At 55.9% G+C, this 18699-nt stretch overlaps 9 protein-coding genes across 9 annotated transcripts; 2 read left to right on the top strand and 7 right to left on the bottom strand.

The window, feature by feature from the left end:
- Positions 1 to 11: 11 nt before the first annotated feature.
- Positions 12 to 2986, bottom strand: L226DRAFT_454990 (uncharacterized protein; the record flags this gene model as incomplete). Its single annotated transcript, XM_067675214.1, has 12 exons — positions 12 to 287; positions 346 to 429; positions 483 to 587; positions 642 to 784; positions 843 to 1040; positions 1096 to 1158; positions 1210 to 1308; positions 1370 to 1514; positions 1570 to 1859; positions 1919 to 2014; positions 2067 to 2209; positions 2265 to 2986. 12 exons carry the CDS (start codon positions 2984 to 2986, stop codon positions 12 to 14), a joined length of 2364 nt encoding a protein of 787 aa, XP_067541053.1.
- Positions 2987 to 3359: 373 nt separating this feature from the next.
- On the top strand, positions 3360 to 5209 carry L226DRAFT_479302 (NAD(P)-binding protein). Its single transcript, XM_067676843.1, has 7 exons — positions 3360 to 3617; positions 3674 to 3740; positions 3802 to 3907; positions 3962 to 4111; positions 4172 to 4365; positions 4424 to 4568; positions 4630 to 5209. The coding sequence occupies exons 1-7, from the start codon at positions 3444 to 3446 to the stop codon at positions 4895 to 4897; spliced, it is 1104 nt and encodes a 367-aa protein (XP_067541052.1). The 5' UTR covers positions 3360 to 3443; the 3' UTR covers positions 4898 to 5209.
- A 46-nt stretch (positions 5210 to 5255) lies between these two features.
- On the bottom strand, positions 5256 to 7950 carry L226DRAFT_543055 (uncharacterized protein; the record flags this gene model as incomplete). The annotated part of the gene is made up of 6 exons (XM_067682171.1): positions 5256 to 5708; positions 5766 to 5841; positions 5900 to 6077; positions 6128 to 6504; positions 6561 to 6944; positions 6998 to 7950. 6 exons carry the CDS (start codon positions 7948 to 7950, stop codon positions 5256 to 5258), a joined length of 2421 nt encoding a protein of 806 aa, XP_067541051.1.
- A 456-nt stretch (positions 7951 to 8406) lies between these two features.
- On the bottom strand, positions 8407 to 9056 carry L226DRAFT_557589 (uncharacterized protein; the record flags this gene model as incomplete). The annotated part of the gene is made up of 2 exons (XM_067683186.1): positions 8407 to 8447; positions 8516 to 9056. One exon carries the CDS (start codon positions 9054 to 9056, stop codon positions 8532 to 8534), a length of 525 nt encoding a protein of 174 aa, XP_067541050.1. The 3' UTR covers positions 8407 to 8447; positions 8516 to 8531.
- A 138-nt stretch (positions 9057 to 9194) lies between these two features.
- Positions 9195 to 9958, bottom strand: L226DRAFT_530638 (uncharacterized protein). Its single transcript, XM_067679903.1, has 2 exons — positions 9925 to 9958; positions 9195 to 9860 (listed from the first exon to the last, which is right to left on the bottom strand). The coding sequence occupies exon 2, from the start codon at positions 9667 to 9669 to the stop codon at positions 9313 to 9315; it is 357 nt and encodes a 118-aa protein (XP_067541049.1). The 5' UTR covers positions 9670 to 9860; positions 9925 to 9958; the 3' UTR covers positions 9195 to 9312.
- L226DRAFT_201815 (clathrin adaptor mu subunit) lies at positions 9806 to 11742 on the bottom strand. The gene is made up of 10 exons (XM_067672821.1): positions 11654 to 11742; positions 11567 to 11596; positions 11477 to 11511; positions 11290 to 11421; positions 11100 to 11230; positions 10943 to 11037; positions 10751 to 10880; positions 10225 to 10696; positions 9925 to 10159; positions 9806 to 9860 (listed from the first exon to the last, which is right to left on the bottom strand). Exons 1-10 carry the CDS (start codon positions 11660 to 11662, stop codon positions 9855 to 9857), a joined length of 1275 nt encoding a protein of 424 aa, XP_067541048.1. The 5' UTR covers positions 11663 to 11742; the 3' UTR covers positions 9806 to 9854.
- Positions 11743 to 12424: 682 nt separating this feature from the next.
- Positions 12425 to 14244, top strand: L226DRAFT_530635 (uncharacterized protein). Its single transcript, XM_067679902.1, has 10 exons — positions 12425 to 12663; positions 12726 to 12762; positions 12842 to 12870; positions 12945 to 13015; positions 13074 to 13188; positions 13259 to 13276; positions 13344 to 13403; positions 13486 to 13835; positions 14016 to 14054; positions 14117 to 14244. Exons 1-10 carry the CDS (start codon positions 12481 to 12483, stop codon positions 14154 to 14156), a joined length of 942 nt encoding a protein of 313 aa, XP_067541047.1. The 5' UTR covers positions 12425 to 12480; the 3' UTR covers positions 14157 to 14244.
- Positions 14245 to 15530: 1286 nt separating this feature from the next.
- On the bottom strand, positions 15531 to 16675 carry L226DRAFT_201887 (uncharacterized protein). The gene is made up of 2 exons (XM_067672822.1): positions 16326 to 16675; positions 15531 to 16268 (listed from the first exon to the last, which is right to left on the bottom strand). Exon 2 carries the CDS (start codon positions 16197 to 16199, stop codon positions 15606 to 15608), a length of 594 nt encoding a protein of 197 aa, XP_067541046.1. The 5' UTR covers positions 16200 to 16268; positions 16326 to 16675; the 3' UTR covers positions 15531 to 15605.
- L226DRAFT_201998 (uncharacterized protein) lies at positions 16369 to 17286 on the bottom strand. Its single transcript, XM_067672823.1, has 2 exons — positions 16776 to 17286; positions 16369 to 16591 (listed from the first exon to the last, which is right to left on the bottom strand). Exons 1-2 carry the CDS (start codon positions 17124 to 17126, stop codon positions 16481 to 16483), a joined length of 462 nt encoding a protein of 153 aa, XP_067541045.1. The 5' UTR covers positions 17127 to 17286; the 3' UTR covers positions 16369 to 16480.
- Positions 17287 to 18699: the final 1413 nt, after the last annotated feature.

The raw sequence follows: 18699 nt of genomic DNA, 5'->3' as shown, positions 1-18699 counted from the left end.
ATACTATTTCTTTATTCCGACAATTCATCCTCATCGAAAGAGCCTGCCATCTCTCCTCTCATACCCTCGACACCGTTGTACGGAGGTGGATCCTTGCCCCATCTGCCCAGAAGCCAGTCTACTCGGCAGAGACCGGATCCCGTCGCTGAAGCAAGCAGCGGAGTATTCGCGAGCCCATTCCCATCGTTCCACGCCACCCGGTGGACACCAACCTCTGGAGGCCACGCTCCTGTCCCGACGGGCATGGTTTTCTTCTGTCGCGTGGCAGCTGGGCGGTTCTGCGTCTCCTGAGTGCGCGGGTTGGACATCTGCACAACGCGGTGGGAGGAGAAAGGAGTGTCGCACCTTTGGGAGAAAACGTTCGAGCATCCTGTACTCGCCAAGTGCTCGACTGTAGTCGAGCTGATAAATCTTGTGCTCAAGGAAGGGCTATGGAACTTTCAGCTCGTCATGCAGGCCTGGTTCGCATGTTCCCTACTCACAATGAGCCCGCCTCTCCGAGTAGTACGCATGGTGTTTGTCGTCATGCACGATCCGTCTGTCACCCCAATGGCAAGTTGCGGGTGGTGATCAGAGGCTGCCAGGCTCTGCCAACGCAAACGGGGTCAGTTGGGTCAATGAGAGTTTGCAAGCTACCCTACCCAGATAGGACCATTCGGTTCAAGGATCGTGTGCCCGCGTCCAAGCATGACGGGAGATACGGAGTACGCCTTGATGATGTTTTCATGGTCGATCGTGATACCGCTTCCCGTGTACGGGGAGAAACACATCGTCGTCACGACATCTTAAGTGACGTTCAGTACCTCGTGCATGTGTCGAGGGCGATGCTTAGCGGGACTCACCTCTGGTACGGTTCATGACATTGCCGCACATGTCCCGGATGTCGGTGACGCACTCTACGCCGTCATACCCGCCACTCACGATGACCGTTGGGTCGTCCGACGTCTCCTCGTTATCAGCATCGTATACAGGTGCGCGAACCCAGGCAAGGGCGCGGATCGCAGATTGGTGAGCGCTGAAGTAGTGGGTGGGTAGCAGCGCTGTAGGAAGTATAGTTCAGACTGAGGCGGATTGTCAGAGGTAACGCCTGCTCACGCGCTCTTAATCCTTGTGGTCCGGCTTGCAGTGCTTTCGCGACGTTGTAGACTGCGATGGACCCTATCGATCCCGTTTGAATGCGTCGTGTGGTCCAAAATTCAAGGAACTCACCGTTGGTACAGCCAATCGCTACAACTTCACTGTTCGCCCAATCGAAGGACCAGCAGCACGTCTCCTCTAGCTCAATGCGTAACAGCGGATTGAGCTTTACTGCATATACGGGGCAAAAGCATGTCAGATTGGTACCCATTGGTGAAGCGTAGCGACTCACCGTACACAGGCTCGTTCTCGGGATACCCAGCAGGTCTCTCGAGACTAGATGGATCAGGTACGGCGTAGAACGTCAAGGACCCGTCTTCGAACGTCCCTGCAACAATACCAAGTTTCCTCGTGATATTTTCCGAAGTGCTCGCACCCTGTGTGTAATATGAGCTAAAGCGTGTGGGTTCCCCTAATGGCGAAGCTTACCACGGACGGATCGTTAGATGGCAGTGGACACCACTTGAGCTCAAAAGCAGGCCCGCTCTCGATGCAAAGTACCAATTCGCAGTGCATCTCTCCTGCATCATCCAATGTAGTGGGAGCCTCATTGCTTGGTTCCGCGCTGTCCACGTCCATCGCGTCGTCGACAGACTTGGAGGGCCCCAGACTCCAGATCTGGATGCTCGCATGTGAGGGTCTTTGAACTCGCGAGCCTATCATTGGTGAATGGTTTCGGGAAGGGAAGGGAGCAACAGCAAGGTACTGCTTCTGTTGGTAGTCTGGAAACAGGTCATACTCAGCAAGCATGTAGGAAGACAGGATGTGATGTTCTACGTACATGCTCGATCGTCAGCGTGGATCGGGCACCAGTCCAGACCCCATACGGGCGTGCCGGCGTTGAATACGTGCGATTTGCTTCCTGGAAAGAATTGAGCTACAGGCAAGTTGTGAGATGTGCCTGGTTGAATGGTGTCAACGAGACGTACAGATTTTGACCGAATCGAACATCTTGACCTCGAGCCGAGTTTGTTTCCCAAATGGTCCAAAGGAACAAGCCAGTGGAGGGGGCGGTTGCAGCGTCCCATCATCTGAAGTTTTGGTATCGCTAGGCAAGTAAGGCGTCGCATCCCTGTCTCGCACTTGTTTGGTTAATGACAAGGTATATTCTCACTCGAAGGACGCACTGTGCGCTGAGAAGTTGACATCCAATGACCGCAACGGGTTGGTGGACTCGGGGACGAAGTTCCCTTTCGTTCGATTTGGCCGTGTTGAATGCTTCCTTGAACCACGTTCTGTCTTCCAGAAGTTCCCACAGGGGACCCGGTCCGACGTTGTAGCCCCAGGATTTGTTGACGCGGTCGGTGACGGTGGCAGACGAAGCCCAGGCGTTCGTGGCCACCGTTTGCGCTGGCTGGAAGAGAGATGGACGCTTGGATAACCGCTCGGTCTTGCCCTCCCTCTTGTAAACACCCATCGGCCTATGACGATGGTGCAGACTGGGCAGCGCATGCATCTGCCTGTTCGAGGGATGGGCGATTCCCGCAACCAGCACGATTGACCGTTTGGCTGATGCCTTGGGTTGTGTGCTCTTTCGTCGAGGTGCCGCGCTGACAGACTCTTCATATGCTAGAGAAGGCTCGCGCGTGGACGCGGTTCGTCGTCGCTTCTTCGGTGCTATACTGGCGCTTTCCGCAACGTCGTCATCTTCGTCCTCGGAAACGTCGAGGGCCATGTCCTCAACGTCATCTTCTTCGGCTTGCTCTTGTGCAGCGTCGATTTCGAACTCGCTACCGCTGGCGTCGCTCTCGACCGGTTGGGATGGTTCGGCTGCGTCATCCTCTAACCCCAGTCCCGCCAAAGATGCGTAATTGGGACGTGACGCTCGTGTGCGTAGCTGTCTTGTCATCTGTAAAACATTGAGCAGGTTTGTTGATAATGTCTGTTGTAGTAATCTTTCGTTGTTAGTAATCTTCGTGCTGGTGGAGAAGAGAAGCAGCTAACGGATTCCGGATGTCTTGCGAGGATGACCACACTTGTCACGCGACGTAGAGGATGAGCGACCTCTGGGGTAGGTTGAGACGGTGCTCGCTCACCTGTGTTTGCTTTTCTTCAACTTTTTGTATTTTTGTGCTATTTGAAAAGCGTAAAAAGACGGAATCAGAGAGCAAAGTCCATCTGCGGATGGTGGTTCTAGGAGAGTTGACTTTTTCGGACGTGACGCAGGCCAACTCCGAGAAAGTCGGACACTCGGTCCACCGGGGCACTGACGTTTACCGGAACCCCCACAACGCTCAGCAGTCGCGAGCTTACTTAAAGCCAGACTTCTTGCGCCATGCTGTCTCCGTATTGCTCGTGTAACGACCATGGCCGCTGCTGTCCAAATCCCCAAGACTACTCGGGCTCTCGTGGTGCGCAAGGCAGCCCAGGCGACGAATCCCGTCTTCCATGATGCAGTCATCGAGGAGCGTCCCATCCCACAACTGAAGGCAGGGCAGATCCTGGTCAGGGTGCATGCTGCAGGATTCAATCACCGAGATGTGAGTAGCTATGTTGTCGTGACATATTAGCTCCCGGAGTTGAGGGGAAATGGTAGCTCTGGATACGCAAGGGTCTCTACCCGGGCATCGGGTTTGGGCACGTCATGGGTGCAGATGCGGCTGGTGCGTACTCCTACTAATTGTCTTGTTGCTATATACGGGACCTTACTCGCTATGTAAACAGGAGTCGTCGTTGCGTCCGCGGACAAGAATGACATGTTGCTCTCAAAGCGCGTCTTCTTCCTACCAATGCGGGGCTGGGAACGCGACCCGGATGCTCCAGAGGGCGAGTAAGTTGCACCAACTCGCTTGGCTTCCCCAACCCCCACTGAAACAACGCCCAGCTTCACAGTATGCGGAGGAACGAAGATGACCGAGTTTGGCGCGTTTGCACAGTACATTGTCGTCGAGCGCGACCAGGTCATTCAATCCCCGGACCACCTTGACGACGTGCACATGGCTGCGTGGCCACTCGGCGGGGTCACTGCTTGGAGGTTCGTATATTGCCTGGCATAAGCATGCGCGGAGCTGACTCTCCTGTGCTGTTTTGTCAGGGCCACCATAGTAAACGGTGCCGTCAAGAAGGGTGACAACGTCCTCATCACTGGCATCGGGGGCGGTGTCGCGCTCATCGCGGTGCAAATTTGCGTTGCACAGGGTGCGAACGTCTACGTGACGAGCGGCAGCGCGGACAAGATACAAAAAGCCGTCGAGCTCGGCGCAAAGGGCGGCGTGAGCTACAAAGACAGTGCGTACTGGCAGAGCTCTCGTTGGCATGCCAAACCTACTCAAAAGACGCATTGCAGGTGACTGGCCGAAGCAACTTGGAGAGTTGATGTACAAGAACTGCGCCGAGTTCCTCAGCGCAGTCATCGACGCGGGCGGAGGTGACATCATGGGCAAGACCTCCCCGCTGCTCAAGCAAGGCGGGCGAGTCGTCGTTTACGGAATGTACGCCCCCTTGATATCCTATCCCTCATTCTCAGCAGCACTCACGACGCATATCCTTCAGGCACACCGCACCAAAAGTGACCATGACGATGCGCGAAGTCATGAAGAACCAGCGGCTGATCGGGTCCACCATGGGGTCGCACCAAGACCTCATCGACGCGACAAACTTCCTCGCGAAGCACAAGATCGTGCCCGTTGTCTCAGACGTCCTCGATGGGCTCGAATCTGCCGAGCATGGGTTCAAGCTACTCGAGAAGGGCCATCATTTCGGCAAGATCGTCATACGCATCACGCCGGACGCCCCACAGACGTTCCCCGCGAAGCTGTAGCCTGCCTCCTTCAAGCATACCTACAATCACAGATACGAATCATCGCTCGGAACTTCACACCCACCAACCTGTGTTCTAAATGTATATGTATGTACAACCATCCAAGGAGGAACTATGCTACGACAACGACAACGACATGGGACAGACTGAGTAGATACGTGAGCAATATGAACAAGACATGAGAACGTAAACATGAGATGAGGAACCGTCAATGTACAGGAAGACTGTTGGCAATGGGAGGAGGATGGGTGAGGTGCAGTCTGTAAGAATGAGACAGTAGAACATGTCAGATGGCCACTAAGTATTAGATAGTGAGATAATACGCAGACATCCCATATAGCGATGAGAGCAACTCCGCTCAGAACAGGTCACTCCCAGGGAACAGCTGGCTTTCCTCCACATCCTCCTCGTCGCTCTCCATAGGCGGCTCAAGAGCTGACACAGGAGCACCCGACCTCAACATCGTGTCCGAAGGCATCCGTTGGCTGAGCGGTAGCCTCGACTTGGACCCAGCGGATCCCGTGCCGAGGGTCGTACGCATCCCGGCTTGTGAAGTGAGCGCGGACGATGTGGGCGAGTACAGGTCGTGCTGATACCCATGCGAGGCCTCGAGCTCTGACGGCGAGTGGTCGACCTCGAAGGGATCAGGGGTGACTTGGCGCTGTAGCGGCGGAGCGTACAGAGGCTGCTGTGAGCGAGGTGGAGAGTAGGGGAGGGGCTGACGGCGATCTTGCTGCGTGGGCATACTAGATTGTGCGGGGCGGCGCTGCTCCGTGGATGGCGTTGGTCGATTACGGTTTTCGTACTCAAACTACGCGAAATAAAGTCTCAGTATGGAGCATGCGGTAGGCTCGAGCTTGGAACTCACTGCTGAGAACACTTCTTCGCGACGACGTTCTCCGGCGTCTTTGTCGATACAGTAGCAGATATAGAGCGTGTCAGCCCTGTAGGAGAGGATACTTGTCAATGTCGAACAAGAGCATCCAGAACAATGCCACGCACGTATCCTTGACAAGTCCGATGCAGAACAAGCCAACGAGCGCCGTGACCAAGCCAGCAAGCAAAGCAGCTGACAATGCCGAGTCAGGGGCATTCAGCGTATGGGCGACGAAAAGGTAAGTGATCAGTGCGAAGGGGAATGACAGCGTTAGCGGTGCCACGGTTAACAGGGTGAGGGGAGCTGTAAAATGGCCAGTCAGCTTTCATTCAGTACAGTAACGGAGCACTCACGTTCAGTCTTGAACCGCCTACGGTAGTTCACCAGTGACGGGTTCTCCACTGCCCCCGTGAGCGCACGAGCCCTCCTTGCACTTGGGAAGAACGCATCTCCAGTCAAACCCGTGTAGATGAGCGCATATGTGCTCAGCGAGCTGGTGGCTGCCTCCAGGAACCCAACGGCCATGCTTGCACCCACACTGACAATACGCATATAGGGAGGAAGGTATGCAGGAAGTGCGCGAAGGCCTATAGCAAGGAGACCCATTGTGCGGATGGCGGTCACGATCAATGCAGAGAGCACAATCGTTCCGAGTGAAGGTTGAGTGGAACGCATGAGAGCAGCATGGATTGTATGGGTAGAAGTTGGCGGGGGAGGTGGGAGCCCGGGGCTGTGCGCGGAATCTCCTTAGCACTAAGCACCTAGACGTAGAAAGACAACACTCACTCGGCGAAATACCATGCACCTATTACTCCTGCGCAGGTCACTCGAAGCTGCCCACGCGCTACGCCCCACGTCCACAACCAAACGCCAATGGTACCCGCAATTGCCCAGTGAGCCCATTCAGCGACGTGCCACGCAGGCCGAGGCTTCTCGGTGAGATAACCGACCAGTAGCAGGCGGAAGGCGAGGGTGATAAATGGAATGGAGAGCAGGAACATAGCAAGCAGCACAGCGGGAGACAAGGCGAGGAGAAAGGGGTTCTCCATCAGCAGGCGGGTAGTCAATGTGAGGAGGGAGGAGGCCGTATGGATATCCCGAGGGAGGTTCAACAACCGACGACCTGTCAAAATGGCAAGGACCAGCGGAACCAGAGAGAACAACCTCAGGCTAACAGGCAAGGATGAGCACGAGGTACAATATAAGATACGAGGGGGACTCACCCAACTGTCTCTCCCCATGTTGGCTCCTGGCTACTATCCCACATGAAGCTCCCCACGAAGGCCCATACCGCGGATATCAGCAAGGTGGCAGGAATGAACACGGAGGTGGCCACCATGACTGGCTTGACGAAGATGCGGAGGAGGAATATGTGAACATAGCATACAACAGCGCTCACGAACGTGAGGATGGTGAGCAGGGGAACGGTATGCAGGAGTGTAGTGTATGACCGTTTCGAGGATCTCGACGGCGCCTCGGTGAAGAAGAGGATGAGGATAGAAGAGACGAGACATATGCTGACACCGGACAACCAGATGGTGGTCCATATAGGGTCGTTGAACTTCCGGCGATGACGGGGAACATATCGAGGGTCGGGCAAGGAGAAGACGTCAACTGGTCGTGTGCGGCCGTCTCGAGGAAGTAGCGACTCTGTTAGCGATAAGGATACGGTAGTACGAGGGGGTGGGCCTGGCTCATAGGCAGTAGGTTGTGGAGGGCGTGCATGATGTGGAGAGGATGGATGAGGATAGAATATATCAGGTGGTGAACTTGTCGAGTCTGTTGAGGAGTTGGAGGGAGACGGGGAGGGCGAACGGAGAGGAGACGCATGCGCAAGCCACCCCTTACCTCCGTCGCCCTCTGATACCCCAAGCAGCGGTATTGACGCAGCCTGTTGTCGCGAGACTCCCGGATCGTCCTCGTCCAGGCGAAGATACGGGTCCTCCTCATCCTCCGGCACTTCGGGTTCCCTCCGGACAGTCGTCCTGCTCACGTTGCTTGCGTGCAAGTGTGGATCGTCCAAGTCGTCCAGGTCGGCATCATGGGCATTGCCTGCATGAGATCCATTGTCCGTTTCAAATGAGTAGAAGAGGGGCTGAGAGGACGACAGACTAGATGCGCCGGTCTGCTGCCTGTTGAGGAATTGCGACGCATATGCCGCAAAGGAGGCCGCCATGGCGCGATATCCTCAGACAGACGAAGAGGTATGCGCCAGCGTCGACGACGCGCAAGCAGGGCCGCAAGGCGGGTGATTTGCGGAAGGGTAAGGAGAACGAGGTGAGGGTCGAGGTGAGGGTTACGTAGGCACCGTAAGCGACAAGTCCTCCGCCTCATGCCACAATTGCACAGGCCGCCAAACTGACTCCATCCTCTCTGCGAGCCACTTCCAACTCTCTGCACCGGCACCGTAGCCACACATCACTTGTGTCCTTTTCCCGACCCTCGAGCATACCTGCAGGGGCCACAACACATCTGATTGATAGTATCGGAAGTGCGGAGCGAAGGCTCGACTCTTATACTTATGGCCCAGACACGGGCGTCTACTGATTGAGTTATACTGAACGCCAGATGTTGGCATTGGCAAACCGTGAACTGCATGACATGGTCCATACATTATTGCTCTTGTGCACATATGCGGAATCCTCGAGTTAGGTCATAAACTTCCCACTTGTACTACTTTTCCCCAACGTCCATACATCAGCAAACGCGATATCCGGTGATCTTTTGTCAAGTGAACTTACGTGGTACACTCAAGAGTCACGAGAGAGCTAGTCTGTGCATCACCTTGAACCGCTTCTCCTCGTTGGCGCCAACCGCTGCCTCCTTCTCAACACAAGTACCCAGCGAGCTAACTAACCCTTTTACCTCCTCCAGCACCTTCAAGTCCCCGAACTTCGCATCCAGAACCCTCCCAACACCCTCCGCCTCGTAGTTCTCTCCCTCTTGTGCCTCCCACTGCTTCCAGACGACATACGCCTCGTTCGCGACCTCACTGTCGAGCTCCGCATGCTCCAGGCCCACCACCTCGATCATTCCCTTCGACCTCTCCAGCAGCGTCTTGTTCTGCTCGCTTGCGATCCACTCGTAGTGCGCCGGCACGCTCTTCCACCCAGTGATGAGGTAGATGGTGCTCGTGTCGGAAACGTCCTCGAAGAAGCGCAGAGGGTAGCCAGACCACTCCGCCTGCTGAACCGCAAGCGTTTGGAAGAAGACTTGAATACCAGGGGAGTCCCAGGTACATGGTGACAGGAGTTTGAGCGTTGCGAATTCGGTGACCGTCATGGCAGACAGCAGAGGGGGACAACCGTAGCAACTATGTCTTGGAAGCTAGTACTGTTGCTTATATCTAAATTTGTCTCCGATGAGGGACGCGTCAGCCTTCCACCACTACCATATCAAACGACCCACCGGGTTTCAAGCCACCCCCAAAATCGCCGCTTGGCAAGTATGTCTGAATACGGTGTCAGCACCTCAATAACATTCTGCGCATACTCTAGCATCACTGCAAAGTCCAACTCGACACGCAGTCGTCGTCCGATTAGCTCTTCGAGAAGCGGCACGCCAACATCGCGCATCCAATCCAGATGTACGTCAACACTGAGCAGGATAGCCGCCTCATCCACGCGCTCTGGGTGGGATCAGTCCAGAAAGTCGTGGTCGTCTGGCTGCGTACTGGCTGAGCTTGCGCGGCGTATGCGCGGGGGATGTTGGTAGCGTCAGCCACAAACTGCGGGCGAATTCCATTCAATCGTATGGGATTCCGGGGACCGTTATCGTTGGTGAAGACGACGGCGGTGACTGACGCGAAGGTCACGGGTGGAAGTGCGGAGAATGAGGGTTGGCGTGGATACGCAGTCAATGTCAGCGGTACGCTAAGTAGACCTCCTGTTTTCATACGGCTGCGGGGTAGTGCTGCATCACGGTGAGCGCCGCCAATCGGGCGCAGATATGGCTTCTTGGCTCTACTGGGCGGGTTATCATCGTACAATGTAGCAAACGATTATGCAGAGAGTCGTACTATAACACACATAATTTTCCAACGTACACATCCACGACACCTCCAGTAAGCAACGCACAGCGTCAGAACTACGCGCGAAGGAAATGCATCAGTATAACGCCTGCGAGACATCATCACAAAGAGAACACTTACGCGAATCTGGTACGACCCGCTTGCCTTCGTGAGGTACCTGACCCACTTGACGCTGTGGTAGTTGCTCTTCTCGAACACTTTAAGGAAGCGCACAATCAGCCCAGACGACGTGAACATGAGCACTTGAAAGTCGACGTCGATCGGCGGACGTGCCCAGACTTGTCGATTCGTTGTGCTCGTTAGCGAAGCGTGGCCCTGGAATGTCACTTCCTGGCCACCCTGTATTCGCGGTATTCTGTAGGTAATTATGGTAAGCTCTTCACGACGGGCCAAGGCACCAGGAGATTATAGGATACGTACTTCCATACCACGACGTTCTCAGCAGGCACATACTTCGCCTTCCCGATAGGCACTTTGCAGTCTACGTTCGTCGTGTTCAGGGGTGTGGGTATCCGCACGACCACGTTCGTCGCCGAGAGCTTGTTGTTGAAGTTTGTCTTGACCGTAATGGCGTACGAGACCGCCGACGTACCGATCTCATTGACTGTGGGTATAACGCGGAGAGGAAGCTTGACGTTCGACGTCGAGCGGTATCGCATCAATTCAAACTCCCCGTCTGGTGGCACGAAGCTGATCGTGCGTGTTGAATCGAACTCGTCTAGCCGAACGCATTGATGGAAGCGACAGTCGTCCAGCTCGACTGCGTCGCCGCCTCCCCGCTCATTCTTGTCGATCACGAGCTTGTCATTGAGGCCGAACTTGCACTCAGGAGTGCCAGACAGGTAGGCACGCATGAGAATGTGGCCATCGACATCAGCGCGCAGGACAGTGCCTGAGCGAACTATCAGCCGAGGTAACTACGGGAATGGCGACTGAAGGACGGTACCTTTTGCACTCATGCTGAGATTGACGGTTTCGACGACGTCCACGAACGCTTCGTTCTTCTTGTACTTCACGTCGCCTCGCCGCCAATTTGTTGAGCCAGTAGCTTGGGTTGTGATCTTCGAAGACTCCTCCTGAAGAAGTGAACCGTGCCAGGAAATGAGATACAGCCTCAGCACACGAAAAACGAGCGTACGGCAGCTATGTTTGCTGAGACGATGCTCTCGGTAGTGATGTACGTCTTCAAGGTATCAGTTTCGCTGTTCTGGGGATATCCGAAGTCGATGATCTCTGTTGTGCGAGCGTGTGCTCGATGGGAGAGGAAGAGTATAGCAGGCGAAGGACTGACTCACCATCAATGAGCTCGTATATCAGCACGAAGTTGTTCTTGACTGCTTCCTCGTCGACCTTGCCGAAGTACGACTTCGCTATTGAGATGAAGCGGTAGCAGAACTCGAAGACCAGCGCAGCGTTGGCATTGCATCTGGTGTGTAGGGGATGGGAGTCCAGAATATGTTGGCATGAGTAGAGTCAAGGACTCACTTGGTAACCGCAACAATATAGAGGTTGTTTATCCGGACATGGAAGAAACTCGTCGAGCCAAGGGTGATGATGGGTGAGCGGACATCACTGTTCGAGACGACTTGGATCCTGAACACGTCGGCAATGGAGCGCCTGGAGAACAGGAGTGTTAGCGCAAGTGAACAATGTAGTAGGATCCAAGTCGTACTTCAAGTCAGTCCGGTATAGTCGCGAGATGAGGACCTGGATGGCCAAGGCATAAGCATCGTGTTTACCATGCAGCCCGTGCCGTGCGCACCTCGCCCTTCTGGTTGAAGATGAAGAAAGCCTGTCCACAGTCTAAGAAATCCGGCCGAGCAGACGCAGCAGCAAGCTAAAGTCTCACCGAGATCATGGCGGACCGTCGTGAGCAGGGCGTCCGACTCCGAGCCGTACAAGCGACTCGGACGTCCCCGAGTAGCGCCTATGCTGATCACGTGCGAGAAGTATCTAAGTCCACGGCGCCTAAAGTGGTCGTCGTGACGTTGCCAAAAGTTAACCTTGTATCTTGACTTGCTAAGTCCTTGCAGCTGGTTCCCCGAGCGGCCTGGTATCAAACACGTAAACATTACGACATCCAACACAACATATTGTCTTGGACTCTGCGAGGCTTCGTGGTACGCACAAGGCTGCGCACGTTGCATGAGGCCCTAGTAGGACCCCGGCTCTGCGAGTAAGGAAGGAGTTTGGGAGGATGGTGAGGTCCGTTAATTTTACTCTTCCGTTCATGTCCAACATAACGCGGGTGATATTTATACTCACGCAATGGACTGTGAATAGTGTCCCAGAGAACACATGGGTTCGATAGCGCAATCGAGAACGACAGCCAGTGGTCACCGGACGTAGTACGAAATGGGCCTGCCAGAACTTGTCACCGCCTGACCGACTTACTCCTTCCGGCCGCCTCTTACGCACCGACGCACACCTCTTCTCCCGGCCCCATTCAGACACGCGACACTCCGCCCCGCTCGTTCACATCAACGGGCACCCCGTCGGACGGATTTACGTCGGACACCCATGTTGCGACGAAGATACCAGCGTAGGTCGATATAAAAGCGGCGTGCACGGACTTTACGCGTCGCACGCCCCGCTCCTCAAGCTTTCCCCGTGTCTTCGGTGTCCGCGGCATTGTCTCGCTTCTAGCGTCGGCCTCCCACCTCAGTGCTGTGCAGAATGAAAACGCTGTTCTGGAAGCTTGCGCTATCGGTCCTATCGGTGGCAATAGGCTCCGAGGCCGCGGAAGCAGCTGCCAAGCCTACATGGGCCGACACCAAGTTCCTCTTCACCTTCGGCGACTCGTACACAACCGACGGCTTTAACATCTCTGCCGGAGTGAACTCGCCCGTGCCGGGATTTGTGGGTGTTGGATGCTGTACTGCGAAACTCACGTTCTCACACAGGTTAAACTGCAAAAACAGACTTCGTCCAACGGTCCCAATTGGGTCCAGTTTCTTGGTAAGTGCTGTTGAGGATCTGTACCGCAGCCGACGCAGACTGAATGTCTGGATGTTTGATTGGTACGAATATCCATTAGGGGACACATACAACGTAACCGACACGAAGGTACTGCACCTGCACGTTTCCGTTAAGCGAGAGAAGCAGAGGACACGAGTCGCGCTAACTCACCGCTCACCCAGGTGTTTAACCTCGCTTCAGGGGGTGCGACCATCGATGCTGCGCTCGTGGCTCCATTCATGCCGACTGTGCTGTACGTAACAATCCTGGCCGCTGCATGACGGTACTGAACTCTATTGCGCCCGTTGCAGGTCAATCGTCGACCAAGTGGGGCAGTTCCACGACATTCTCGCCCCGAAACCCGCGGGCGCGGAGTGGAACAGCTCAAACAGCCTCTTCGCCTTCTGGATCGGCATAAACGATGTGGTATGTGGTAAAACCTCCGTCCACCTTCGTCTTCTGATACTGACCCGCATGCGGACCAACTTCTGAACAGGGCAACTCCTTCGCATGGGTGCGTCACCCGCTCCGTCATCCTCGAGCACATACCGAAACAGGTCGCTCACGCCGAGGTGCTGCAGACGAACGTGACGTCGCAGGCTGACTTCCACAAAGTGCTGATGAAAAGGCTATTCAGTCAGGTCTGTGCACCCTGAATCCCTCCCGTGCTCCGGGCGCATCATTGCGGACACTTCTTGATACGACCACATCTATTGTCCGCAGGTCGAGATTCTGTACGAAGACGGCGCGCGGTCGTTCCTATTCCTGACCGTACCACCAACAAACCGCGCTCCATTGATCATCGAACAGGGTTCCGAGTCCGTCGCACTGATCACGTCCGCCCTTGCGGGCTACAACGCGCAGCTCGCTGCGAACGTCCGCTCCTTCCAGGCAAAGCACAAGGACCTCGGCCAGGTGACCGTCTTCGACACTCGGCCCATCTTCAACACGCTCCTCGACAACGCCAAGACGTTCGGATTCGTGAACAGCACTGGGTTCTGCGAGGCGTACCAGAACGGTACGCCCGAGCAAACGACGCAGATCGCGCCGTGTGCCCCGGTCTCCAGCTACTTGTAAGTCCGCTCCATCGAACGCTATTCCCTTGCGACCGCGACCGCGGAGATGTGCGCCGTTGTGTCGCGGGATGCGGATGCTGTTGTGCCCCGAAATATGGACCACGGTCACGGTCGTAAGGGGAAACATGCTTGCCAAACCGGCTAATGCTAATTGACGGCGACGGTGGATACGGGCAGCTGGCTCAACTCACTGCACCCGCTGTTTACGGTACACAAGTAAGCCGCTTCCTCTCTTCTCCAGTGCCTCGCCGTTCTCACCCGTTGCGCCGGCAACGCAGCATCCTCGCACACGCCATCTCGACCGCCCTTAGTGCCTAGGAATGTCGTGTATAATGCAACATCCATAGGGGTTCATACAAAGGGTCGTCTGAGTCTGTCTGAGTACTACTTCCCCGCTAGCGCCGCCTTGCATGCATGCCATCTTCGTCGCTCCACAAATTGCGGCAGCACCTTCCCGAGCCATCGAACGCTCGAGACGTAGAAGGACGTGTTGACATCCCGGCCGAGCCAGCCGGTTCCTAAGTAACCTCTTGTGCCCCCTTACGGGACGATGCCTGCCTTGTGCGGTGCGTGCGTGTCTGCATGTCGCGTTGCGCGTCGTCGAGGCCTGCGAGAACAAGGCACGCCCGATTGGAATAGCTCGGTGATAGAGAAGCCGTGCGAATACTGCCTCGATCGAGGCCCTCGCAGCGCACCCGCCCGGGTGGTGGCGCTCTGAATCATGAACTACAGTCGACACCCTCCTAATGCATACCCGTCCGGAAAGAGCCCAAAGTATGCATTATTAGGGGTCATGCGTTATGAGGATGCCGCCCAAATAGACGCCGGACGAGAAGCAGACATTGGATGACAAGCGCCGGCGGACAAGGGGTTGTAGGATCGGCGTGCTCGTATTTCTAGCATACTGAATACATCGCTGTATCTACTTCTGAGAGAAGTAGTCAGTAATGGATGTGTTGACTATACTAGCCTGAGCGGAGACACGAATCTGGCGTGCCAAACTCGCCAGGACATCCTCAAGCTTGCAGGCAAGAGGATCGTCGAGTGTTCCGGTGTACCGGTTCAGTACTGCTGCCGCTTGAAGGACTTCCTGTCGCCTTGAATGCGATCCCGGTGCAATGCAACCTCGCATTCCAGCAGCTAGTATGCTTCTTGCACTTTATTGAGAGCGTCGGCGGCCATGGAGGGAAAGTAGCAACGCGCCAGCAAGGCACGAAAACAACCAGTTTTCCACGGCGCTTGCCATCAGATTAACATATTAGGTAAGTGATACCTATGCATTTTTCTCCAGATCTGGTATGCGTTATGCCTTATCACAGGGTTATGCATTATGGGTACAGTTTCCCCCTTCCCCAACTCGGGAAAGCCAAAAACCTATGCGTTATCAAGGTTTATGCGTTATGAGGGGTATGCATTAGGAGGGTGTCGACTGTAATATGAAGCATGTCGTTATGTCAATGCGATGGCTACGTAGCGCATGATGTGCGAGGCACCTCCTCCCGGCAGTACTATTCCGCACGGGCGGATGTGTCCCTGACGGCGGTCGACGGGCTCCTAGTTGAAACCCTCACACTCCGCCTGCATCCGACGGTCGTCGGACCAAGACATAAGACATGAACGCAGACGCCACTAGCCCTGCAGCTATGTGTATGAGATGGGCGTGTGTACGCCGCGTGTAGGCGGCTGGGACTAGCCACTTCCCACTAGTAGAGTCTAACACCAGGCTTGGTTATGTGCAGCGCCGGCGTGTATCATCAGTGGCTAGGGTTACCCCACAGCGGGACGAGGAGCTCCTGATAAAGTTTTGGATCCACATTTGGTACTTACGCATGCACGGTACTCAATGCTGAGGCACGCCACTGTCGCTCCAAGGCACGGGCACACGCTCAGAGAAGTCCGGGCGTGTGTCGCCCCTTGGCAGCAGGTTCCGAGTGCAACTGCAGTCTCAGTCTGCAGACAGGCAATGAAGCCCTCCCTACACGCCCCGAGCAATGTCGCGCATGACAGATGAGGGTAAAGCTTCTTCCAGGTGCTAACAGTGGCCCGGCGACGCTGACGTTCGACTAGGCATGACGTGCATACAGCGTCCGCACGGCAGGTTGACGTCGGCGCCGACATTGAGCAAGACATATCATCAAACCCCCGTACCCGTCTCGCCCGCTCCGAGGGCCCTGGGGCGCGGACGCTGACTCGTCTCAGACTCAACGGGGGGCTATTCGTATAGGAGGGATCTGCGCTGCGACACTCACATGATGGCCATCCTCCCCGTTTCGGGCGCGCGTCCTGCCTCTCCTGCCATTGACCGCCGTGTGCGGGAGTAGAACTCTTCGCCGGGTGACAGAGCCGTAGAGCCTTTTTCATTGCGACGATTTCGGTCCATTATGTGTACGCTGCACCGCTACTTCCTATCTGCGAGCAATCACTGGCGGCCTATGCGCGATATATCAGTCGCGCTCGTCTGCGCCGGATGCGTGTTAGTTCACCGACCTGGGGCTGTGGTATGTATGAGCCGCGGGGGCGGCGGCGTTGCTCTCCCTGCGATAAATTGCCTTGGTGTGGAACGAGCGGCGGCGACAGTCGTGGTTTAGGGGCGCTGCACCCAACGGCTAGGGACTAGTGGAGACAGCACTAAGAATGGTGTGCTAGGGCGACGTGAAGCTCGGCTTGAACACGCTGTAGCCAGCTCCGTCTTGCCGGTACTGCTGACCATGCGTGCGGTCCGACGGCAGAGCGGGGAACACACAGGCTGACATCTGGCGTGTTCTATCAGCTCAAGGCCCTGCTTGGTCCTGGCGATAGACGGATCGATCAGTGCTGACAAGCTGTCTGGGGGCGTCAGCTGCGCATGTACTGTGTCTGAGGAGGGCAAAAGCTACCCAGTACTTGGCCTGCCAGCTCCCGGTCTATCTCATGTCACGATTCGAGCAAACGGCTCACCAACCACAGTCGGGTGTCTGACGCAATGTGTGAATGTAACAAAATGGATAACAGGTGTATGGACGTAAGTCGGCGTAGGGGTGTAGGGTGGTAAACGCGCAGAAGCAATAATATGCTTATTGCGCCGGGAAGAACGAGATATGCACTCACGGCACTTTTGTTCCCGAAGGCGAGGATCCGACGGCGACGTCGCGAGCAGTCAGAAAATGAGGCCTCCGTGGACCGTGGAAGTGGATAGGGATTTGTCGTATGACATCGACGGCTAACAGAGAATGTATGTCTGGAGGCAGGCAGCGTGTCCCGCGGAGGACAGGCAAAATTCAGGGGCTTTGAGGGCTTGGGCGCGGGCATTTTAGTCGAGCCGGACTTTGCGGAGATCGAGACGGACCCAGGCTGTTGTTCGGGCTCGATACCTCGGCGGCGAATGGAAGGCGTGCGTCTTACTGCGCTTCCATGCCGGCAATGCGCGGGCAAGCCTCTGAGCAACCTCCATCGCAGTGGCGTTTGCCAGGCCGATTCAGACCGAAAGAATCGAACAGATCGAGGTGTGACAAGTACGCAGTGGAAGTGAGACTAGTGCTGTCGCCTTACTTGCTTAAACTTCCGGGCTGTAACACACGAAGTTCTGGCGTGAAGGGTAAGCAATCACTAAGAGCCCTGGCGACCGTGACGCTTACGGCTAAGTGACGGCGGTTTGTTGAGACACTGGGTAGCGATGGTTCGATGCTGGTTGCGCCGCTGGCTGTCGGGCGCAGTATAGTAGTAAGCGATGGCATGTTATCGTACCCTCGAAACGGCTTTAAGCACGTACCACGTTGTCTGACACTCTCGGTCGCGGTGGAGGAGGGCAGTGATGGTATTAATTCGCCTCAGTCGGTGCTGCTGACAGATGCGTACACCGACAGTTGTTTGTGTGACAGTCCGCTACGGAGGCGGATGGGAAGCCGCTTCAGGGTGAATTGATGGAGCCGCACTGGAGCGCGTTGAGGCTCAGGCTTCATGTCTCAGATGGCAAACAAACCATCCCAGCAGTGATGGATGATGCGCGCCGCATTCCTGGGTGCTCGGAGCTAGTGCTCGCGGAATGCACTGTACGCAGCAGTTTCCCGGATTGGCAGAGACCCAAATAGCACTGGGAGGGCTGTATGACGGCATGCCTGGCGCGTGGTGGTGAGTTCCGTACGCGTTGTCGAAGAGCAAGGGCCCCTGAGCTGTTATCCGGGGATCGACGGAGCTATGAAGATTTAGACCATCGAGATGGGACGATGAGACGAAACTCTGTTCAGGAAACACCTGGAGAAGGCATTGTGTGGCTCAGGACGATAATCAGCTGGAGGACAGAGGCCGGGATCAGTAGGCGCGGTACGGCAAAATGACGGTATGGGTGTGGAGCACATGAGCTTGGGTGCGTGAGACGGGACGGAGAGCGGGTGAGAGTCGGAGGGTAGGAAGACGAACACAGGCGGCGCGAGTGGGGAGAAGAGAGTCAGACAGGGTCAGACATGTTTGGGTGTGCGAGTTCGGAGCGACGGGCGTCTGGCGGACGGACGCGCAGAAGTCGGATCCAGCTTGGTTAGGACCAGGATGGCACCCAGCTTCGCAGCGTCGCCGGATCATGGGATGGAGGGAAGGAGATGCTCATGCAGAGGCGTGAAACGGCTGCGGACTGGGGTGCACCTGAGTGTGCAGATGACACAGCGGGGCAGAGGGCGAGTCGGACGAGTGTGTGCGTGGCATGTAACCGCGACGGAGATTATCGATTGCAGTCCGTGGCGCAAAGAGGACTGTCGTGGGCTGCAGCTGCCGTCTTGCGCGAGGCGTGGGCGGGGCATGACAAGCACATGCACGGTGGGCCATGCACGGTGACGGGGACAGGCAGGCTCGGATGCACTCTCCGACGTCTGGGACTCAGAGTGGCAGCACT

Source organism: Lentinus tigrinus (genome assembly GCF_003813185.1).
Source record: "Lentinus tigrinus ALCF2SS1-7 unplaced genomic scaffold L226scaffold_3, whole genome shotgun sequence".
Lineage (NCBI taxonomy): Eukaryota > Fungi > Basidiomycota > Agaricomycetes > Polyporales > Polyporaceae > Lentinus > Lentinus tigrinus.
This window is presented reverse-complemented; position numbering and strand designations above follow the sequence as displayed.